This window comes from Rana temporaria, chromosome 11 (genome assembly GCF_905171775.1).
Source record: "Rana temporaria chromosome 11, aRanTem1.1, whole genome shotgun sequence".
NCBI lineage: Eukaryota > Metazoa > Chordata > Amphibia > Anura > Ranidae > Rana > Rana temporaria.
The window spans coordinates 151,351,023-151,374,508 of NC_053499.1; the positions used below are offsets into that span (position 1 = coordinate 151,351,023).

The 23,486-nt window shown below is 46.4% G+C and overlaps 1 protein-coding gene across 2 annotated transcripts in view; it reads left to right on the forward strand.

Moving 5' to 3' along the window:
• The window catches only part of ANKRD27 (ankyrin repeat domain 27), an 83,754-nt gene that overhangs the window by 12,354 nt on the left and 47,914 nt on the right, over positions 1-23,486 (forward strand). For both annotated transcript variants that reach the window (XM_040329461.1, XM_040329462.1), the window contains exons 2-5: positions 12,780-12,989; positions 19,905-20,015; positions 21,691-21,847; positions 22,112-22,269. In XM_040329461.1, the coding sequence (XP_040185395.1) occupies positions 12,888-12,989; positions 19,905-20,015; positions 21,691-21,847; positions 22,112-22,269 (528 nt within the window). In that variant the 5' untranslated portion in view covers positions 12,780-12,887. The remainder of the gene's footprint in view (positions 1-12,779; positions 12,990-19,904; positions 20,016-21,690; positions 21,848-22,111; positions 22,270-23,486) is intronic.

A 23,486-nucleotide genomic window follows, 5' to 3' on the forward strand; every position in this document is an offset into this window, starting at 1 on the left:
TCGGAAACAAAGGCAGATGAACCAAATAACCTGCTTCCCCTGCGGCCATCTGGACGGTGAAATAAATGTGAGCGGCGAATGCGCCAGCCTCATATTTTTTTATCCTCTTTTCATTAATAAAAGAATAACGGCAGATTGTCCTACAAATGTCCTCTTTTGCTATTTGCAAAGCAAGATTTTTTTTTTTCGCCCTTCTCTGGCAGGAGATTCCCTGTCCCCGGTGTCTTGAGACGTCTTGGATCCAATAATTCACTTTGGAGTCCAGTTCTTGGGCTTGGACTGGTCTGTTGGCTGCTCTGGCAAAGACCGATTGCGCGAATTGCGTTTTAGGCTCTGTTAACACCATTGCGTTTTTTTTTTTTTTTTTTTCTTTATGCTTTTTGCAGAAGACACGTGGGCTAGATTCACATAGATTAGCGGATCTTTAGATCCGCGTAATCTATGTGATTTACGATCCGCTTGCGCAATTTTGCGAGGCTAGTGCAGTATTCACAAAGCACTTACCTCCAAACTTGCGCCGGCGGATCGTAACTCCCCCGGCGGAATTCAAATTCCGCGGCTAGGGGGAGTGTACAATTTAAATCAGGCGCGTCCCCGCGCCGATATAACTGCGCATGCGCCGCCGGCAAAATTTCCCAGTGCGCATGCTCCAAATGACGTCGCTGTTTTCGGCGTTAATGTCAATTTACGGCCGTCCGTATTTGCGACCGATTTACGCAAACGACGTAAAAATTCAAAACTCGGCACGGGAACGACGGCCATACTTTTTTTTTTTTTGTCTTCAATACTTTTTTTTATTTCCATACAGTTACAAATAAAAATTTACAGATCAATTCTTTTTATATACTTAGTGCATTTTATGTGCATATAAGAAAAAAATTATTGCAACAATAAAAAATAACCATACATGACGTGGTGCACGTGAAGCACGCACGTCTGAGGGAGGGCTTCCCCATGTTACGGACCTGAGCCGAGAGGAGGAGACGGAAGGAGGAAGATCCGACGGCGTCTCAGCGGCAGCAGCTACGATGCAGAGCGGGAGTCTGCGGAGCTGTTAGAGGCTGAGTACGCCGGACACCTGTTACGCTGCTCCACGCTGCTCTCCAGGAACCCAGCCTCCCCCAAACCACTGCCCCCCCGAGGAGAAGGTAGGCACGGTATAGTGCAGAGGAAGGCACGGACGCCTCCATCGGCTGGCTAACATAGCAGCCGCTCTCCATCCCCTCTGCCTGCCGTGATTCTGCTATCTTAAATCTCTAAGCTGGGTAACGGGAAAAAAAAAAAAAAAAAAAGAGAAAATCGCCTACCAGGTAATGCTAGCCCTCTGTTTGTTCCTCTCCTATTGAGATGATGTGGGACTGGAGAGGTAGATCTATGTGTTGGACTCAGGATTGTACCTGGAAAGCAGAGTGATGTGGTAGGATGGTCAAGCATACCACTGCACAGTAAGGCTCATTCCATATGCAATACATGCTATCTTGACAGAGAAATTAGCCATGGTAATAGTCTGAACCAACCTGTGTAACACTGTCTTAAGCACCATATGACATCTAGCTGTTTAGTCTCCATTACATTAAGACACAACCCGTAACCATCATACAGTCTGTTTCCAAATGCATTAAATGAATTAAATATTCATGGATGATTAATTGGTATCTCAAAAATACCCCATAAATACCGAGGTTATTGGTTATTGGTAAGGGGGTGCGGTTGAAAGGGCCCCGGCCGCCTAGAGGCATCGTATCCCCCTCGGTGCCAAATACTGTTTAAATCACAGCGGGTAGGACCTGTAGCACGGCCGGAAATATTGGAGCCATTTATTCACCTATTCAATTCTACTAGCTTTCTGTTTCTCCTTCCCATTCCCACCATTTGACCGTGGGTCCACTGTATGAGTAGTGACTGGTTGGTTATATTGGTTCAGTGGGGGGTAAATCATCCTCAAAATAGTGCGTGGGGGACCTCCCTTGCCCATAGCTCGAGCAACGGGAGATGACCCCGGGATCCCCTAGAACATCAGTGTAAAATCTTCAGAAGGTGAGGTTAAGGCAGCTCGGTATTACCCTCCCGTCCCAAATAAATAAAAACCACTGCCTAAGGAAAGAAGAAAGGGAAAAGGGGAGGCGGAGAGGCAACCATCAGCTGTCCAAACTGGGGAAACGCATCAGAGGGACAAAGAAATACAACATGAATAAATCTACAAGGGGGGCCGCCCCTAAAATCCCCAAAGATAACCCCCCCACCAGCACGATCAGACACTACATGACATCCGAGGGGAGCTCTAAGAGCCCAGGCCTGTCAAAAAAAACAGAAAAAACTAGTACAACTAAAAAGGGTGTAGGGGGGGCAGTGACCCCAATCACGGACACCTCAATAGAAAGTGAACTCGAGGTCAGTCAAACGGACGACTCCAGACTGGATACTCATATCCCCACAAGGGGGGAACTGGATGGGATGTTAAGGAGAGTGGAAACTGCGATAAGAGAAGAAATTAGCGCATTAAGAAAGGATTTATTCCACATGTTGGAACGGGTCGAGGAAGCGGAAAAAAAAATGGAAAAACAGGACTTAGAATTAACCGACTTAAAAATTCAACATCAGACGATGAAACAAAACCAGAGGTGGTTACAATACCGACTTGAAGACCAAGAGAACCGTAACAGAAGACAAAATTTAAGGGTGCGATCTATTAAGGAGGAGAAAGGGGAAGACCTGAGAAAAATTCTTAATGACCTATTCCTCCCCCTCTTAGATAATGGCACGGAGGGCCCCCTCAAAATGGAACGTGTACATCGTGTAGGAAAGATGAGAGAGGGAGAAGGTAGATGGCCCAGGGACATTATCGCGAGGTTTAGATATTTTGAAGACAAAGATGAGATCTGGACAAAACTCAGGAGAAAGGCCCCCCTACGCTATGACGGGACTGATATTCAGATTTTCTCGGACTTGGCCTGGGAGACTCTGGCCAGGAGAAGGTCCCTTAAACCCCTCCTGGAACAGATGCGCCAGCTTAATATTAAGTATCAATGGGGTTTCCCGGCATGTCTGATTGGCCGCAAAGAGGGGATCTCGGCAAAGTTAACATTCCCCGAAGACTTGGTAGGGTTCTGCCGCAAACTTGACATGCCGGTTTTGGAGATCCCAGGGTGGGATGAATAGTTCATTTTGATACAGATAGCCTCCTCAAGCGGTTAAACGAAGGTTGAGTTAGGATGATCAAGGGGGACAGGGGGGTAAGGGGGAGGGGGGGGGATTGAGAAGGGGAGCAAGGAGGCCAGGTTCGTACCCTACCCATGTAAGATCATCCCCCAGAAGAATATCTCGGGGGGGAAAATGGGTGGGTGGGACGTTGGGAGGCCTACCTCATCCATGAGAACCGACGGGTAGGGGAGACCGAGGATCCCTACGGTTCAGAGGCGATGGATAGGACTAGGTGGGGGGAGGGGATGCGGGTGTTTTGGGGGGGGGGGGACGTGGGACGTGGGAGGGGAGGGAGGGATGGAGGAGGGTGGCGGATGGGGAAGGGAAAAGGGAACTTGGCTCCCATGGAATCTCATGGACAGTTCATTAAGAAATGATCCAACCATAGAATAATGACTGAAGTAAAATTTTTATCATACAATGTTAGGGGTTTGAACTCAGCCGTTAAAAGACTCAAGGTCCTCGCAGAGATCGAACAACTTAAAGCAGATGTTGTGTTTATTCAGGAATCTCACTTAACCATAGAGGCGAATATTAAGCTTTTTTCACCCGCATATCCCACTTGGTTTTATGGGGATTCTATTTCGAAACGCGCTAGGGGCGTGGCAATTGGGTTCTCAAGGGGGTTTGGATTTACCCTAGAGGCAAGGAAGACAGACCCAGAAGGGAGATTTATATTCCTTAGGGTAAAGATTGAAAACATTGTCTATACCTTAGCAAATATCTACGCCCCAAATGTACATCAAACCCAATATTTAGGGAAAATTCTGGGAAAGTTAAAAGACTTCGCCGAGGGCTATACGATCCTGATGGGGGACTTTAATTTTGTCCTGGACCCGAAAGAGGATAGTACGTTCCGTGGGAGGGTGACAAAAAATGGGCTTCTACAAAGAATTAAACAAAAGATTCATGACCACCAATTAGTCGATGTCTGGCGGATTTTTCATCCCAAGGATCATGACTACACGTTTTACTCGCCCCCCCACGGAACGTACTCCAGAATCGACTACATTTTGGCGGACCACAGGCTTCTGGACTCTATAACGGGAACGGACATAGGAATAATGACGGTGTCAGATCACGCTCCAATCTCTATGAGAATTAAACTGTCCATGCAAAAGAGACAGAGGCCGGTGTGGCGCCTGGATGATAGCCTGATACGCGACGGAGGAGGGGCAAGCAGGGTGGAGGAGGAATTAAAACAATTCTTCCTTATCAACGATACAGAAGGGATAACCAGCGCAACCCTTTGGGAGACACACAAAGCCTACATCAGAGGAATTTTAATTGCGGAGGGCGTAAAAAAAAAAAAAGAGTTGAAAAGTAAAGCAAACACCCTGACTAAAGAGATAGAGACCTTAGAACGCGAACATAAAGCGCAGGGACTAAAAGAAACATACCTTAACCTAATAATAAAGAGAGACGCCCTCAAGGAGACCATGGAACAGGAAGCGAGAAATAAACTTAACTGCATCTCCAAAGAGAGATACGTATGGGGAAATAAACCAAGTAAGCAACTAGCTAAAATGGCTCAAAAAAAGAAAGCTAGAAACTATATCGATAAAATAAAAAGGAAAGACGGGAATATGGTTTACGCAAATAGAGAAATAGCGAATTCTTTTAAAAATTACTACGAGGAACTGTATACTCTAAAAAATCCAGGGTGGCAGGCAGGGGAAAGGGAGGGGAAGATCCGAGAATTTCTAGATAGGGCAGGACTTCCTAGTTTAGAGGAGTCGGAAAGCTTAAATATGGACCGCCCCATAACTGAAGAAGAAATTAAAGAAGCCCTAAATTCCACCGCGGGGGGTAAAAGCCCGGGGCCAGATGGGTTTACCCCCCAGTATTATAAGAGATTCAGCAACATTTTGATCCCAAAGATGTGCAAATACTTTAACGGGCTAGGGTCCGAATTTGAAATCAGCAGGGAAGCTACGGCGGCCACGATTGCAATAATTTTAAAGGAAGGGAAAGATAGCTCTCTCTGTTCGGCGTACCGACCTATCTCTCTGTTAAATACAGACACTAAGCTTTTTGCCAAGATTCTGGCGGGGCGATTAAAAGGGGCTATGCATGTTTTGATTCACCCCGACCAGGTAGGATTTGTGCCCAACAGAGAGGGCAAAGACAACAGTCTCAGGGCTATCCTCCTGCTTCAGACCATAAGGCAGAATGGGCCCCCAGGCCTATTCCTGTCAGTCGATGCTGAAAAAGCTTTTGACAGGGTAGACTGGGGGCTCATGATGGAGACTCTCAATGCTATGGGAATAGGTAAAAGGATGTCTCGCTGGATTAAAACACTTTACCATCACCCTTCAGCAAAAATAAAAATCAATGGGACACTATCAGACCCCTTCGAGATGAAAAATGGGACAAGGCAGGGATGTCCCCTGTCCCCCCTTCTTTTTATTCTTTCTTTAGAGCCTCTGTTGTCAACCATTCGTAACGATCCCGACATTAATGGAGTCAGAGTAGAAGGGGAGGAACATAAATTATCGGCGTTTGCCGATGATATTTTGTTCTATCTAACCAATCCGGCCAAATCTATTCCAAAGCTCTCCAAAGTGTTGCAACAATATGGTGCCATTTCTAATTTTAAAATTAACGAAACTAAATCTGAAATTCTGAACATTAATTTAAACAAAAAGGAGGTGGGTCGGGTCAAGGAGACCTGCGTGTTCCCCTGGACCAAAGAATTAAAGTATCTAGGAGTCAAACTGGCCAATACAACCCAGAAGATGTATAAAATAAATTATATTCCCCTACTAAATGAGATCAAGAGCGAATTAAAAAGAACGGTTAATAAACCCATCTCATGGATCGGACGCATTAATATGCTAAAGATGGTTGTAGTCCCAAAAATTCTCTATAAATTTTTATTACTCCCAATAGCACTCCCTCAGCAATTTTTGAGAATTCTTAATTCCTTGTTACTAAACTATGTTTGGAAAAACAAGAAGCATAGAATATCCCTCTCTATCCTAAAACAGGGTAAGCCATTCGGCGGTCTGGCAGTTCCGGATATTAAAAGTTACTATAAGGCGGCGGTTTTAGCACGTGCGGTAGAATGGGCACGGGATAGGAAGGACAAAAGGTGGGTGCAAATTGAGAAAGCACTAACTTGTAAACATTTGAACAATATTATTTGGATTCCTGCACAACACAGAGTACTAGACCACAAAACACATGTTTTAACACGGGACACTTTAAGAATGTGGGACAAGACCCTGACACAAATAGAGGGTAAATTTAATTCCCCATTAATGAACCTCAAAGAAAATCCTTATTTTGCACCAGGGGAAAATAAAATTGGAGGAAATTGGATTAAGGTAGACACGGTATATTTAGGGGATATTATTAAAGAGGGAGAGATAATGACCTATGAAGATCTGAGATCCAAAACGGATTGTTGGAACTTGGATAGGTGGCATTACTCCCAATTGCATCACTTTGTTAGGCACCTCCCCCGTCCATTACGGACAGAGGCGGAGCTAACTCCACTCGAGAAGATTTGTAAATCTAAGAATACAAAGGGCACTATCACTAAATTATATGGATTATTGGTAAAGATAAGTTCACGGAGCGAAGCACCCTTCATAGGTAAATGGGAAAGAGAATTAGGAACCACAAGAGGGACAAACAGTCATAAGAGGATTATGCATCTTACCCATTCATCCGCAATTGACGTACGAACCGCCGAAACAAATTATAAGTGTATTTCAGGGTGGTATATTACACCAGATAAAGCAAATAAATACAAAGCAGATCAGACCGCAGAGTGTTGGCGGGGCTGCTCTGAAAAAGGCACGATGGCCCACCTTTGGTGGTTATGCCCAAAAATACAAACTTATTGGGACATAATTTTGAGTCAAATTAAAGTTATTACGGGCAAAGACTTAAAGAAAGACCCCTGGGTCGTGCTCTTTCACTGTAGCCAAGAGGGGAAAAAAAAATATAAGCAGTCTTTGATTCCTCATCTCCTAAACGCCGCAAAGAAACTTATACCTAAAAAGTGGCAGGAGACGGAAAGTCCACACGTTTGGAACTGGATAGACGAAGTGGAGGAAACGTATAGGCTGGAAGAGTTAAAGGATAGGCATCTGGAGATGAGCGGCGGACATGGGGAAAAATGGGAAAAATGGCGGGAGTATAAAAAAACATGGAGTTATGCAGAAAGAGTTAGGGTATGCTACTAACAAGCCATATGTTGGCTACATGGAAAAAATAACATTCCCCAGGCTAGGGTTTTTCCCTAGAGCGAGTCACATATTATTTACGATCAATGAATGTTGGAGATTGTTTTAGCTTGCGAAGGAAAAGTTAGGAGATTCCGGGGAGCCAAGAGGGAGGGTGGGGGGGCGTTAATTAATATAGAGCCATAATGGCAAGCCATTGCCAAAATCCATTACCATCACTATTATAGGGCTGGCCTATATTTATATATATATAAAAAAAAAAAAAAAAAAAAAAAAAAAAAAAAAAAAAAAACACCTAAGGAGCATAGTAAATATTCCACACATGATGCAAACCACAAAACGAGACGTAAGACGCATCAAACCATGAGCCGGTCTCAAGGATTTGGTAAAAGCTGAGGTGGAAAAAAAAAAAAAAAAAAAAAAAAATAACCATACATCCCGTTCCCACCCCTCCCCTCCCTCCTATCTTGTTTTTAAAGTGCTTACACGTTTTTAATTCCATTCTTTTCCTTAGATTTTTCTTTGCCAATTTTCCCTGATTTAAAGTGAGCGACCTATTTTACGTAACCAGTGCTCCCATATTGCGTTAAATTTTTTGAGGTTACCCCTTCTAATCCATGTTCCCCTTTCCTTCCCAATTGTGCTATTCATTACATTGACCCATTCCTCTACTGTGGGTGGATTTTGTGCTTGCCATTTTAATGCTATTAATTTCCTCGCCTGAAACAGGCATCTTATAACTGCTTCTAATGTATCCCTCTGCCCCGTTCTCTCCTCAATGCATCCTAACAGGCAAACCCTAGCTTCAGGTTCCAGCGTAACACTGAAGGTTGCATTTATAATATCCAAGATTTTTACCCAATATCTATGCAATTTTGGACATTTCCACATCATGTGGATGAGGTCCCCTGTATTTTGACATCTGGGACATTTATCATCCAGCTTCCATCCAAATCCATATAGTTTCTTTGGGGTGTAATAGACCCGGTGTAGGAGGAATAAATGGGAGACCCGTTGTGACGGGGCTAATGAGACCCTTGTCCCTAATTCCAGTATCCTATCCCATTGGTCGTTCGTTAAAGGTCCAATATCCTCCTCCCATCTCTGTTTGTTCCTGCTCAGCTTCTCTTTTCCTATTAACTGATCACTGATCTGTTCATATAATTCTGAGATAAGACCTTTCAAAACCCCCGTATTGATTAGTCTTTGGAAATGCGTGAGCTTTTGCCATCTTATCGGCTGTAATTTAAATTGGGCTTGTAGTGCGTGTCTCACCTGTAAATAAGTAAAAAACATGGAGTTTGGGATGCTATATTTACTACTTAGCTCTGAGACGGCCATACTTAACATTAGCTTCCCCTCATATAGCAGGGGTAACTATCCGCCGGAAAAAGCCGAACGCAAACGACGTAAAAAAAAAAGCGGCGGGCGTTCGTTTCTGAATCGGCGTTTCTGAAACGCCACCTAGCGGACAGCGGAAGATTGCAGCCTAAGATCCGACGGTGTAAGTCACTTACACCTGTCGGATCTAAGGGAGATCTATGCGTAACGGATTCTTATGAATCAGTCGCATAGATCCGACCGTCGGATCTCAGAGATACGACGGCGTATCAGGAGATATGCCGTCGTATCTCTTTGTGAATCTGGCCTACAGGACTTTATGTTTACAGGGGAAGTAAACATCCATGTATTGTTTGTACCTAATAGGTAAGCCTATAATAAAGCTCATCTATAGGTACTGTAAATATCTTCTAAACATGCGCCGTGTAGGAGATATTTACTGTATATGCAGCCAATTCTGCCATAAGCGCATGCGCTCTGAAGGAACGGCCACCCGTTCCTTTCTTCGGGGCCCTGTGCCGTGTCCGGCGGCTCCCGCACGCATACGCAGGAGTGGTGCCACGCAGCTCCGGAAAAAAGATTGTCTCCGGACAGCCGCACTCTGAACAAATTGTAGCCTTTTATTAAAAGGACAGCACTACAAGTCGAACCAAATTAAATTAAAACCTGACTGACGCGTTTCGCACTGAAACTAGTGCTTAGTCATAGCTATGACTAAGCACTAGTTTCAGTGCGAAACGTGTCAGCAGTCAGGTTTTATTTTATTTTGCTGTGACTTGTAGTGCTGTCCTTTTTAATAAAAGGCTACAATTTGTTCAGAGATGCAACAGATGCTTTTGCGTACTAACCATCAGTCCGATTTTAAAGCAAGTTTTAAAACTTTGGTCTGAAGGACAAAAGTCTGATGGACCATACACGCGGTAGGTTTGGACTGATGAAACTGAACTTCAGTCCAATCTGATGAAAACGGACTGATCGTGTGTACAGGGCCTAACTGTGGGCGCCCGGCTGTGGCTTCACAGCTGGGCGTGCACTGCGCATGCGCGAGCTGTGAATGGGTGGGCAATCCTCTGGGACCTGTGACGTGTCCCAGAAGATTGCAGGAAGGGAGGGAGAGTGGTGAGCTTCCTTCCAGGCCCCCAGGAGGAAGTAGGAGCTGGGTATCCGTGCCACAATTGGCACCTTTTGGGGGGGCAACATACCCCCCCAGAATTCCATGGGGGGCACCTGATGAAGAGTGGCCTGGAGTGCTGACGGGGGCCCCCAGAAGAAGAGGATCGGAGCTGCTCTGTGCATAACCATTACACAGAGCAGGTAAGTATAACATGTTTGTTATTTAAAGAAATAATATAAAAATAAAATGTTTACAACCAATTTAAGATGGATTTGCAGTGGAGTGGTGTTTCCTCCATAGATTGCAGTGCAGTTGCCAGGAACACGAGATCGATAATTCTCGCCGGGTTGTCTGGTTTTTCTCTATGCAAAGGGAGAATCTCTCTCTGTCTGTGTAAAGAGAGGAGAAATCAATATTCAGTCCGATACATAAATCAGTAACTGCTGTTTTCTTCCTGAGCGTTTGAAAGGTCTCAGAGGTGCATGCTGGGAGCCGACGGTGGCAAGCAGTGCAGAGTGCCCGTGTGTATAACGATAGGACCTCCATGTAAATGCTGTTCATGTCCAACTCTGTGCTCAGCATTGCATTGGACTCCTGATGGGAAAAGAAGATTGAAAAGTGTTGGTAATCAATAAGGTTTGCTGATCAGGCTTAATGATCTGTATGCGGTAATGGTTTTAAATCCCTGTTTTCCCTTCTGTGTCTATACAGGGTGGGCCATTTATATGGATCCACACGGGTGGGCCATTTATATGGATCCACCCCCGGGTGGGCCATTTATATGGATCCACCCCCGGGTGGGCCATTTATATGGATCCACCCCCGGGTGGGCCATTTATATGGATCCACCCCCGGGTGGGCCATTTATATGGATCCACCCCCGGGTGGGCCATTTATATGGATCCACCCCCGGGTGGGCCATTTATATGGATACACCTTAATAAAATGGGAATGGTTGGTGATATTAACTTCCTTTTTTGTGGCACATTAGTATATGTAAGGGGGGGAAACTTTTCAAGATGGGTGGTGACCATGGCGGCCATTTTTAAGTCGGCCATTTTGAATCCAACTTTTGTTTTTGGTGTATCCATATAAATGGCCCACCCTGTATATTGTAATTGTATATCGGGGACTTTGCGTCCCGCTTGGCTGTTCTGCACAGTGGTTGGCCTTTTCTGGTTCTTCTCACCATGCAAGTCTGTATTAGGTCATCGATGTATGCAGGGCAGCCATCGCAAATTTTGGGGCCCCTTACACCGCTTTTAGGCAGGGCCCCCCTGGAGCAGTAGGGGATGGGTTGGGTGCTGACGGGAAAAAAAACAAGCGTAATCTGTTCTCTCCTTATGCGAGATTATAAGCGGGGGGGAGGGTGCTTCCTGGGGACCATCGGGACCATTAAAAATTTTTTAAAACGAGAGGTGGGCCAGCCTGGCTTCTAAGGGACCCTGGGGACCACCGGGCCCCTTACAGGTGTAATGCAAAAAAAAAAAAACGAGAGGGGGGACCCTTACAGGTACCACCCCTGATGGCGACCCTGGATGTATGTGCTACATAACGTAACGCGTAGGGTGTGGCGTCCCAAAAAATGGAAATGAATATTCAAATGGAATTGATTATATATTTAGAGACACCTCTAGCGTGAAGAACAACGTGGAGCAGATGAGTGCCGTTCTCCATGCAGAGCCTCAGGCTGATGTGTGTGTGTGTGTGTGTGTGTGTGTGTGTGTGTGTGTGTGTATCCACTGCGGATCTGCATGCAGGTAGCCCATAGAAGTGGATGCACATGCAGTGCCAGCATGGCCACAATCGTATGTCAAAGTTTGGCATGTGGACAGTAGTGGGTGCAGAGGCTCTGCATTCAGATCTTTGCACCCGTTCCTGCTTGCATGTCAAACTTTGAGGTGTGATTGTATCCATTGTTTTTTGCTTTTGTCTTTTAAGATTACTTTGCAATAAAACCTCCCTGTAGTGTATATTAATTTGGTTTATTAGTCAAAAATGCTGCTTACCTGACCCTTTGAAAGTCCCGCGTGCGTCCACGTGATCCTCTTCGGTTCCCAGCCTGGCCGTTGATTGGCTAGGATGGACAGATTGATAGCAGCGCAGCCATTGGCCGGGGGGCGGGGCCGTGTGATACAGTCGGCGGCTATGCCCGCTGCTGTATCACGGGAGCGCGCTCGCAAAAGCTTTCCACCATGCAAGCTCGCATGAAGGTGGAAAGCTTTTGTGAGGAGGAGCCGAGACAGCCGCCGAGGGACCCCAGCTTACCGTTTCAGGTCCAAATTAGGAGCCTATGAAGCACACAACCCTCCGCTGCCGCCCCGGAGATGTGTGAACCGGTCGTAGATTTAGTGTCATCCCCAGGTAACATTGCTACCAGGATCTTCCAGGCTGCTTCTTGCTTCTCGGAGTCCTGTTAAGACTTTCTCCTTTGTGTTTTTAGCACATGGCTGCTGTTAAGTCCTTTTTGCCATCCCCCTACTTCCTGTAGCATCACTGCTTGTCCTGGGCTCATGAACCAGTCCAACAAGTTCATAAGCATATGAAATAAAGGAAGCCCTGCTTCTGAAAACCATGCATGTAATGAAAGTGTATCATTCTTTTATGGTATAAAATTGCTAAAATAGCTATAACACAGCCAGGGCTGCGTGTGCATTCACTTCTATGAGCTGCCTGGACACCGTCGCATTTTAAAGTTTGACATGCGGGCAGGAGCGGGTGCACAGATCCGAACGCAGAGCCTTGCATGTCAAAGTTGGACATACGAATGTGTCTGTGCAGGCACTGCATGTGCATCCACTTTCACATGCACAGCAGTTCTGCATGGAGGACGGCACTAATCTGTTATCTGATTGAGCCCTGGAAGATTAGAAGTTATATTGACTGGGTTTATAGCTACGTTTAATTTTATTTTTTATTTTTTCCAGGTGTCGCTGGGTTTCAGTCGTCCCGATTTACATGCGTAGACGTAATGGAGCCATCATGAGCACAGCGACCTCGCCACTCCGGTACGTCTTGCGGAACTGACATCCCTTATGGCTATGTATGATGAGGACATTCTGAACAACGCTTTCTACTTGGCGATCCACAAGCAGAGGCCTGACCTTATCAACAAGGTGGCAGAAGTTCACGGCATTGTAAGTGTGCGCCATCGTGTTCATTCCTCCCACTGCGGTGAGCAGCGCCAATGTCTCTGCTGAGCCTCCTAATTAAACCTGTCATGTTTCTTTAATTAGACGTCTTGTGTGAAATGATATTGTACATTTATGATGAATGTCACAGTTGCCCTTTAAATCTGGAGATAATTAAAATTCCCACCATGCATCATTACTCCACACAGTGGGTACGCAATGGCCAGAGAGCAGTTACTTCCTGTTACAATGGTGGTTTTTGTTGGTAAATGTTTAAATTGTTTACTTCTGGGTAGATTATATACTGTATGTGTGTGTGTATATATAATATAATGTAATATAATAAATCTATACCAAAAGTATTGGGACGCCTGCCTTTACACGACATGAACTTTAATGGCATCCCAGTCTTATAGCGAGATTCAGGTAGCCCCGCGCAAATTTAAGGCGGCGTAGCGTATCGTATTTACGCTACGCCGCCTTAAGTCAGAGAGGCAAGTACTGTATTCTCAAAGTACTTGCCTCCTAACTTACGGCGGCGTATTGTAAATGCGGCGGGCGCAAGCGTGCCTAATTCAAAGTAGGCTGAGGGGGCGTGTTTTATGATAATTTGCTTTGACCTGACGTGATTGACGTTTTTTTTGGAACGGCGCATGCGCCGTCCGCCTACACTTCCCAGTGTGCATTGCGGCTAAGTATGCCGCACGGTCCTATTGATTTCGACGTGGACGTAAATGACGTAAATCCCTATTCACGGACGGCTTACGCAAACAACGTAAAATTTTCGGATTTCGAAGCCGGAGCGGCGGCCATACTTTAACATTGGCTATGCCACCTAGGGGGCATGTTTATCTTTAGGTGGCCTATCTCTTACGGAAACGGTGTATCTGTACTGCGTTGGCCGGGCGTACGTTCGTGAATAGGCGTATCTAGTGATTTACATATTCAACGCCGACCGCAATGGAAGCGCCACCTAGCGGCCAGCCTAAATATTACACCCTAAGATAGAACGGCGCAAGCCGTCGTATGTTGGATAGGTTTAAGTGTATCTCTGTTTGAGAATACACTTAAACTTAGGTCGGCGCAGATTCCGAGTTAGGTCGGCGTATCCACTGATACGCCGACCTAACTCTATGTGAATCTAGCTATTAGTCCGTAGGGACTTCTGGGAAGGCCGTCCACAAGGTTTAGGAGCGTGTCTATGGGAATGTTTGACCATTCTTCCAGAAGCACATTTGTGAGGTCAGGCACGGATGTTGGACGAGAAGACCTGGGTCGCAGTCTCTCCTCTAATTTATCCCAATGGTGTTCTGTCGGGTTGAGGTCAGGGCTCTGTGCAGGCCAGTCAAGTTCCTCCGCCCCAAACTCCCTCATCTATGTCTTTATGGACCTTGATTTGTGCACTGGTCCAAATCATTTGGTGGAGGGGGGATTATGGTGTGGGGTTGTTTTTCAGGGGTTGGGCTTGGCCCCTTAGTTCCAGTGAAGGGGACTCTCTTAAAGGGGAGGTTCACCCAAAAAACAAGTATATAACATTACATTCTGTATACCTCAAACATGTACAGTATGCTGTGTGTGTTTATTTATTTTTTTGGGGGTGTACATACGGTATTATCGCTATTTTTCACTTGGCTTCCGGTTACTAGCTCCCGCGGGAGTAGGCATTCCTGTGCAGTGCCGCAATGTCATCTTCGCCCAGATGATTGACGTGCCTGACAAAAACGTCCCCCCGGCAGATAAGGGGCGTCACGAGTTTCCGAAACTAGCCGAACTGCGAGTCGGCTCTATACGGCGCCTGCGCACAGACTAGGAGCCGTGTAGAGCCGACTCGCAGTTCGGCTAGTTACGGAAACTCGTGACGCGCCTCAGCCGCCGGGGGGAAGTTTTTGTCAGGCACGTCAATCATCTGGGCGAAGTCCCACATGACACTGCGCCAGAGCATAAGAACACCTACTCCCGCGGGAGCTAGTACCCGGAAGCCAGGTGAAAAATAGCGATCATACCATATGTACACCCCCAAAAAAACAGCATACTGTACATGTTTGAGGTATACAGAATGTAACGTTATATACCGTATTTATCTTCATATACCGCGCCCCGGCGTATAGCGCGCACCCCCAACCTGGAAGGGAAATTTCAAGAAAAAAAGAAAATACTTAGTTTGAATGCCCCTCGTCTGTGTCTTGCCCGGCGTCCATCGCCGGCCTTGTCCGGTCCGGCGTCCGTCTGCGGCCTTGGTGGTGTCGTCCCCGCTTCTCCCACGCTGTTTTTGAGTTGATCCCCGCTTCCTGCACTGTTTGAACGCCGCCGCCGACATATACCGAGCGCAGTACACTTGGGCACGCTCACCTCCTCTCGCATAAAGGCTAGGAGGCGGCACAGGGCGTGACCGCGAGGGAAGCCGAGCCTGGCCGAGTGTACTGCGCTCGGTATATGGCGGCGGCATTCAAACACAGTGCGGGGATCGGCGTATATCGCGCCCCCAACGATTTTTTCCCTGATTTTAAGGGGAAAAAACTGCGCGGTATACGCCGATCAATACGGTACTTGTTTTTTTGGGTGAACCTCCGCTTTAAGGTGTCGGCTTGCATTCCACCCTACAGCTTGATAGCTTCCCCCAGCTCTCCAGCTGCTTCCTGTCCGAACTCTGCAGTTACCAGCTACTTGCCAGGCAGTCTTTGCATAGCCGACCAGCCGCTTGCCAGCCGATCTCTGCCTATTAGACCAGCCACTTGCCTGCCGGACTCTGCAAGGTGGAGTCATTACATTGGAGATCCTTTTACATCACTGATATGCCTGTTACCTGTGCATGTGGTAAGTGCACTATTTTTATTTTATTTATTTTATTAAATGGCCTACATTCAGCCTCTGTTCACACCTGGGTGTTTTTTATAACTTTGTGACAAATCGCACAATGCGGATTTCAAATGCCATTCCTTTTAATGGCACCTAAAACCGGTGGTGCGGTTCTGCTGCTGCTGTTGACGTGCTGCAATTGCGGCAAACCCCATCATGTAAAGGTTGTTGCCCAAAAAACAAAGGATCAGGACCTTCTTTCAGGCGACAAGCTTTGCACGATGCAGTTTGCTGCAATTGCAGTGTGACAATCGTTGCAGAACCGCAACACGTTTTTAGGTGCCGTTGAAATGAATGGTATCTGAAATTCGTGCCGCAGTTGCGGCAAATTGCATCTCGTGAATCTTTTTGCATGAAAAGCTCCTGGTCCCTTTTTTTTCTTCTCTTTTTTTTTTTTTTTTTTTTTTTTTTTTGGACGACAAGCATCACAAGATGTTAAAATATGTTAAAAAGAGGGGTTTGCGCAAATCATTAACGCTAATATAGAAAAAAGTGACAATAAATAAGTGAAGGTCAATCAAAACACATTGATACAACAGTGTACCATAAATAAATAAATATATAAGTGTAATAAATGTGAAACAATTTGGATGGTGATAAGTGTCCCATGAAACAAGTGAACAATGGGTTAAATAGCTGATAAATGTCCCATAAAAAGGTGATAATAAAGGGTTGCAGTGAAAAATAAGTCACAAGATGCGGTTGTAGCGTGACCTGACATCCGGAGCGCCCTTGATATATACTTTTTTTTTTTTGTTTATTTCTGGGTTGTAGCGTGACAATCATGGCAGAACCGCACTATTAATGGCATCTGAAATTCGGGATGTGCCTTTTGAAATTGCGGGCAGAATTGCGGCAATTCTGCCTGGGATTCATAACGCCCAGGTGTGAACGGAGGCTCCGATGGGCGTGCCCTCTTCTGTTTACTTTCCGTATGTGCACCTGAGACTCCTGGATCCAGAGAAGTAGAGGGCAGATCCTGTGCATTCAGACGCATGGTGTGCAGCCACTGGTGTGCACCCAGGCAGCAGGGCAGCATAAGGAACAGAGGACATAGAGCAGCAAAGGGCAAGAGTCCTGCTGGTGGAGGTTTCTGGGTCCAAGGAAAAGTTGAGATCTGGAAGTGACCTTGCCACAGCAACAGGTTCACCGGGTATCTTGGTAAATCACAGCAAGGCAAAGGATGTGGGGGGCCATATGGCACCAGGAAAGGGGCTCCTTGCAGGGCCGGCCCTATGATGGGACCGGGTGGTACCATGGGTACCAGGCGGCACTTTTAGGGGGGCAGCATACTGACACCTGCCAGCCAGCCCGTTCCGCCTGCTCTGCTGCATGTGGGGAGCGCGTGTGCCGGGCTGCCTGTGGAGACACTCGCAGAGGGGGGGGGAGCAGTCAGCAAGTGAGCGGGCAGGCGCCAGTGCCTGTGAGGGCCCCGGCGCCGCTGCTGTTAGTGGTGACAAGAGCGGGCAGACAGAACATTTCTATATACATGTATAGAGCCATGACAGGTCCTCTTTATATTCCTATACATGTATAGAGCCATTACAGGTCTTCTTTATATTCCTATACATGTATAGAGCCATGATGGGTCCCCTTTAGTTATCATGATATAAAATAATGAATGTGGGGGCCTTTTGGTTGGCGTGATTATTTTTTTGGGGGGGGCAGCATTTCATTCTTGATCCCAGGCAGCACAATGTCTTGGGCCGGCACTGGCTCGTTGGTCAAGGCAGGCAGAGGGGAGGACTAGTGCATCAGCAGAGAACTGTTGGGAATTGGCTAACTTGTTCCATTTGGACTCTTTAGTCTATATGTAGATCATTAAGGCCTCGCCCTTGGCAAGTCAGCAGTGTCGGCCACGTTCCGTCTTGTGCTTTAATCTTGTGACTCTTCAGTAGACTGAGCACATCATGTCCTATTTAAGGAGAAATTGTGTTTTTCACGCCCGTTCTCAAGAGGCAATTAAGAGGTTCTTTTTTTTATTTGATACTGATGACCGTAGATTATGTCTAACCGTAATTTATTTTTAGTGCCGGTGTGAACTACTCTTGTGCCACCGCCCCCGACCCCCCCCTGCCGTTTTTAAATATCCAGACTGTAAGAACATTTGTGTCGGCGGCGCTGTGCTAATTATTCCAAAACATTTTACAAGTCAGCTGATGGGAGAAATTGCTCCTAATTTACACGGCCCAATCTTCTATTCGCTTCCGTCAGTGCGACTGCTAGGCTAATGGGCGTGAAATGATCTCATTTCTCGCTCTATTAGACTCAAAGGAGGACTTCAAACAGATTGAATAGAAAAGTTTTGGTGTTTTTATGATATTTAGATTTTTTGAGTTTGAAACGATCTGATAATGTTTCCTAAAAATAAATCGTACACCTTGTGTTTTGGAAGAAGGGCAAAAAACCTTTATTATAAATCTTTCGAATTCTGTAAAATATTTTTAAGGACGTGCCCAAGTTTGGAGGGGGGGGGGGGACTGAGGGGCAAGGGGTTGAGTTGGAGTTGGGCTTTTTCTAAAAGTTGACTTTTTTTTAGGGAACACCAATAAGTTCCTAGGCATTGATAAGTTATAAACACCCATCAGCATAGGCAACACAATAACATATTCTTAAAGGGTAACTCCACTTTTCGTGGGGGGGGGGAATGGTTGGTTAATTTTTTTTTTTTTTTTTTTGATAATATAGCACAGTGGTCTACAAACTACGGCCCTTTTGCTTGCCTCTATCTGGCCCTTGGAGCACTATTCCATCCACAATTGATGCCAGTGATGGGGGGCGATTCCTCCCACAGACGCCCGGTGATGGGGCGCGATACCTCCCACAGACGCCCAGTGATGGGGCGCGATACCTCCCACAGACGCCCGGTGATGGGGGGCGATTCCTCCCACAGACGCCCGGTGATGGGGGGCGATTCCTCCCACAGACGCCCGGTGGTGGGGGGCGATTCCTCCCACAGACGCCCGGTGGTGGGGGGCGATTCCTCCCACAGACGCCCGGTGGTGGGGGGCGATTCCTCCCACAGACGCCCGGTGGTGGGGGGCGATTCCTCCCACAGACGCCCGGTGGTGGGGGGCGATTCCTCCCACAGACGCCCGGTGGTGGGGGGCGATTCCTCCCACAGACGCCCGGTGGTGGGGGGCGATTCCTCCCACAGACGCCCGGTGGTGGGGCGCGATTCCTCCCACAGACGCCCGGTGGTGGGGCGCGATTCCTCCGGCTGACCCCCGGTGGTGGGGCGCGATTCCTCCCACAGACGCCCGGTGGTGGGGCGCGATTCCTCCCACAGACGCCCGGTGGTGGGGCGCGATTCCTCCCACAGACGCCCGGTGGTGGGGCGCGATTTCTCCCACAGACGCCAGTGAAGGGTTATAAACCCTTGTGTGTTATTTCGAAAAAAAAATGTCATACTTGCCTCCACTGTGCAGTTTTGCACAGGGTGGTCCCAAACCCCCTCTTCTAGGGTCCCTCAGCAGCGCTGGTGGCTCCTCCCCGCATCGAGTGTCCACGTTGGTGGACACCCGTGCGGGTGCACTCCTGCATCTGTGTCCATTCACACAGAATGCAGGACTCGACCCCGGCGCTACGTCATTGGATTTGATTGACAGCAGCGGGAGCCAATGGCTGCGCTGCTATCAATCTATACAATCAGGATGGTGTGCTTGTTCCCGACCAGAGAAAGAGCTGTCAGGTAAGTAAAACCAGGGGGGGCTGCAGCACTACAGAAGGTTTTTCACCTTAATGCATCGAATGTATTATGGTGAAAAACCATGAGGGTTTACAACCCCCTTAAGGTCCTGATGAAAAGGGAATTTCCCATGAAACGCGTAGGAAATCTTCTTTGATTCTACAGTCAGGACCAGCACTTTGTATGGTCATAATTACCTCACACTCATCCACTTTTCCCCTTAAATATGTAATTGAGGGTAGAGGTAGGCTGAGTAAATATAAAAAGGAATTGGGCTTGCTGTACTCTTGGAATTTCGATGTGAAAATCCTATAGTCTTGTGTCTCTTCCAGTAACGGCCTGTCTCCTGTCTCCTGTCTCCTGTCTTGTTCCTGCAGGTTCTGGTACCTTGTAAGGGAAGTGTAACAAGCAGTTCATTCTCCAGTAGCTACTTCGAGTCATACGTTCTTAAACCCAAGGAAGAAGGCTTCCTGACCGAGGATGGAAAGGTAAGGACATCTTCCCAATCTTGCTTGTAGTTGTTACTTAGGGATGCACTGATACCAGATTTTTAAGAACGAGTATGAGTACTGATACTTTTTATCAGGTACTCGCCGATCCCAATTACCGATGCCTATTTTTTTTTTTTTTTCTGCAGTGCGATTTGAGCCCATACAAAATGAATGGGCTCAAATCACACTGCAATTAATCGCATGTAATTTGAATCGGAATGTGGTGCGATTCCTTTCTGAATTACATACGTTTTCCCCGCACTGCTTCTGTGTGAACCCAGGCTGAAGTAGTGTCAGAGATCTAGCTTTGAATGATAGATTTACTCCAGTCACTGTATGTAGTTCATCTTTAACGCAAAAAAACTAAAAAGTACTGGGAGGAGGAAGAGGAGTCCCCTACTTGGTCTGTGTAGCAGGGATTAGGTCAGTCGCCTATAGGGGGGGGCTATTGTGTATATTCTCCGAGAGTGGAGCATTCCGGGCTGGGGCTTATGGTCTTGTTGCTCGGAGGGGTCTCCTGGGGCTTGGAGTGTAGCAGGGATCAGGTCAGAGTTGTCTATGGGGGGTCGTGAGTGTGTGTGTTCTCTGGGAGTGGAGTGGTGCGTTCCCGGGCCAGGATTTAGCGACGGCTCCTGCTGGATCGCCTTCCCATTTGATGTCATGTGTCAGTGCCACTAATATTCAGCACTGATGAGGTGTGGACTATGTAAATAGTTTTCTATTAACATTTTTTTTTTTATTATTCTTATTTTTTACAATGCTCTTTTTTTGGGGGGGGGGTGGACCAGTGTGTGGTACACCACCACACACTGGTCCACCCCCCCCCCCCCCCCAAAAAGAGCATTGTAAAAAAATAATAATAATAAAAAAAAAATGTAAATAGAAAACTATTTACATAGTCCACACCTCATCAGTGCTGAATATTTTTTTTTTTTTGTTTTGTTTGTTTTTTGCTATTTTACTTTTTTTTTTTTATCAACCCTGTCGGGGGGGGGGGGGGTTGGTGGGATATCGGGGGTCTAAACAGACCCCTGACATCTCCCCTTTAAGACAGAGAAAGGGACTGGGGACACAGATTCTCCTCTCCCTTTCTCAGCAGCCTCAGCTGCACTGAAGATCAAGGGACAGGAGATACAGAGGCTCCTGGTCACTCATAAGCTGAAGCTCAACTATGAATGGACAGAGTCTGTGATCACTGACATTCGTAAAAAGGAAGGAGCCCTTAAATGACAGATTTACTGGCTCCTTCCTCTGCTCTTCATCCTGACAGATCCAGGATGAGGGGGGACCGGAGGAGGAGCAAGGGAGGACACAGGGAACAATCTGGGATGATCGGTGTCAGCAGTTACAAGCGCCCCGATCTCCATGACAGCCGTGGGAGGGAGAGGAGGAGAAGCGGCTGTCAGAAAAGCTATACAGGGAGATCGGCGTTTGTAACTGCCCCCACCGCCGCACTGATTGTCTGGGATGCTACAGGGCCCCCGTACCCCCCCCGCTTCACTGAGGACGTCGGGTGTACTGGCTTCCTGCCGAGTATCATGTCAAACATCGGGGCATTTGCACGAGTACAGGTATCGGTGCAACCCTAGCGGATGCAATTGAATTCAGCAGCTGGGATTTTCATGGCACTGAAATCCAGAAATAAAACTGCAGTCTTTCTTGTATTTTGCAGGAGGTTTATATTCAGGGGACCCAGGTCAAGCTGGGCACTGGTTTCGCCTTCTCTGTTTCCATTCCCATTCTGTTTGAGGAGACCTTCTACAATGATAAGGAGGAGAGTTTCAGTGTCCTGTGCATTGCCCGGTCATTAGAAAAAGAGGAGAATCCAGGTATGTAGCCTTTCTTCCACCTCCCAGTTAGATATTTTTGGATTGTCTTCCTGCATTTAATAAAACACAACTTGACAATGGCGCTTACTAAACCTCTGTATTGGTTTTGGTGAGCCTTCTGAAAATGCACCAAAATCACGGGACATGATAGAAGTCTATGGCAAAGCACAGCTAACCCGCACCATAACCCCCGGGTACACTGTGCTGCGGCCAAAGTGTCCAGCCTTACCAAGGCTTTAATTGTACATTTTGATTGTTTTTCAGAACACCCTACCACTGTACCGTCCAATACCTGCACTTTAAAAAACATTGAAGATGTGAAGGAATTCTTGGGGAAACACGTAGACCGATTTGACAAGAATATCACTTCATTCCGTAGCAATTTTAAAGTCCATGAAAGGAAGAGCCTTCGACATTATATTGTGAGTGCCCTCCTATGCCAAGTGCCTGTCTGTGTATTTAGCAGCAGTGCAATGTGTGTCCTGCCTCCTAACCATAGTCCTGTGTCTGCTTTGGAAACATCACCCATGTTCTCCCCCAGTGCCTGAAACATTACAAGTCCTAGCTTTAAGCTGGCCATACACAATTTTTTGATTGAACGTTTGTAGAAAATGTGTTCCTCAGTTTGTGATTTATTGTCCAATTACAGACTGGGGAAGGTCCTAGACCAGGGATATGCAATTAGCGGACCTCCCAGCTGTTGCAAAACTACAAGTCCCATCATGCCTCTGCCTTTAGGTGTCATGCCTGTGGCTGTCAGTCTTGCTATGCCTCATGGGACTTGTAGTTCTGCAACAGCTGGAGGTCCGCTAATTGCATATCCCTGTCCTAGACCATGCTTTATTGCTTAGCTTCAGTTAATCTTCAGGTGGGTCACTGATCTATATTAGATAAAAACCAAGAGGGTGAAAGAATGTGTCTAAAGAGAGTAATTTTAATGAAAGCTAAAACAATATCTCACTCAGAAGGTAAGTGTCCTGAGGCATATGAAGTTCCCGTAGTTTAAAGTGCCAAGATTCCCCACTGCTTGGAAATGACCATCGAGCTGTAAGATGCAGCTGGCACTGGTGCTCTGAACTTGCCCTTGAGCTGACATATGCAGCGTCATTGTCTGCTGTGAAAACTTGTTGATTGGTGTGTAGCAGAGGCAACGCGTTTCAGGGCCCAGCCCCTTTGTCAAGGTGTTTTTATATCGCAGAAGTGAAGTACTAAGCCCAGGCTAACAAAGAATAATATATATATTAAAAGCTGCACTACAATTCTCTCTCTCTCCTATCTATATATATATATATATATATATATATATATATATATATATATATATATATATATATATATATATATATATATATATATATATATATATATATATATATATACACACACAGCTCAAAATTTCAAGTCCTGAGCTACTAGCCAGGCCTCAAAGGTTACGTGCCACCAGTTGCCCTGCCCCACCCCTAATTCCACCCCTAAACACGCCCTCATAAAATATCTCATGAAATTACACTTAAATGTTTTATGCAGAATGTAAGTTATAAAAATAAATATTATCAACTTTATCCGTGTCCACCAATGCTGCCCGTGTGCCCCCAGTGTACATAAATATTCACAGCCTTTACCATGACACTCAAAATTG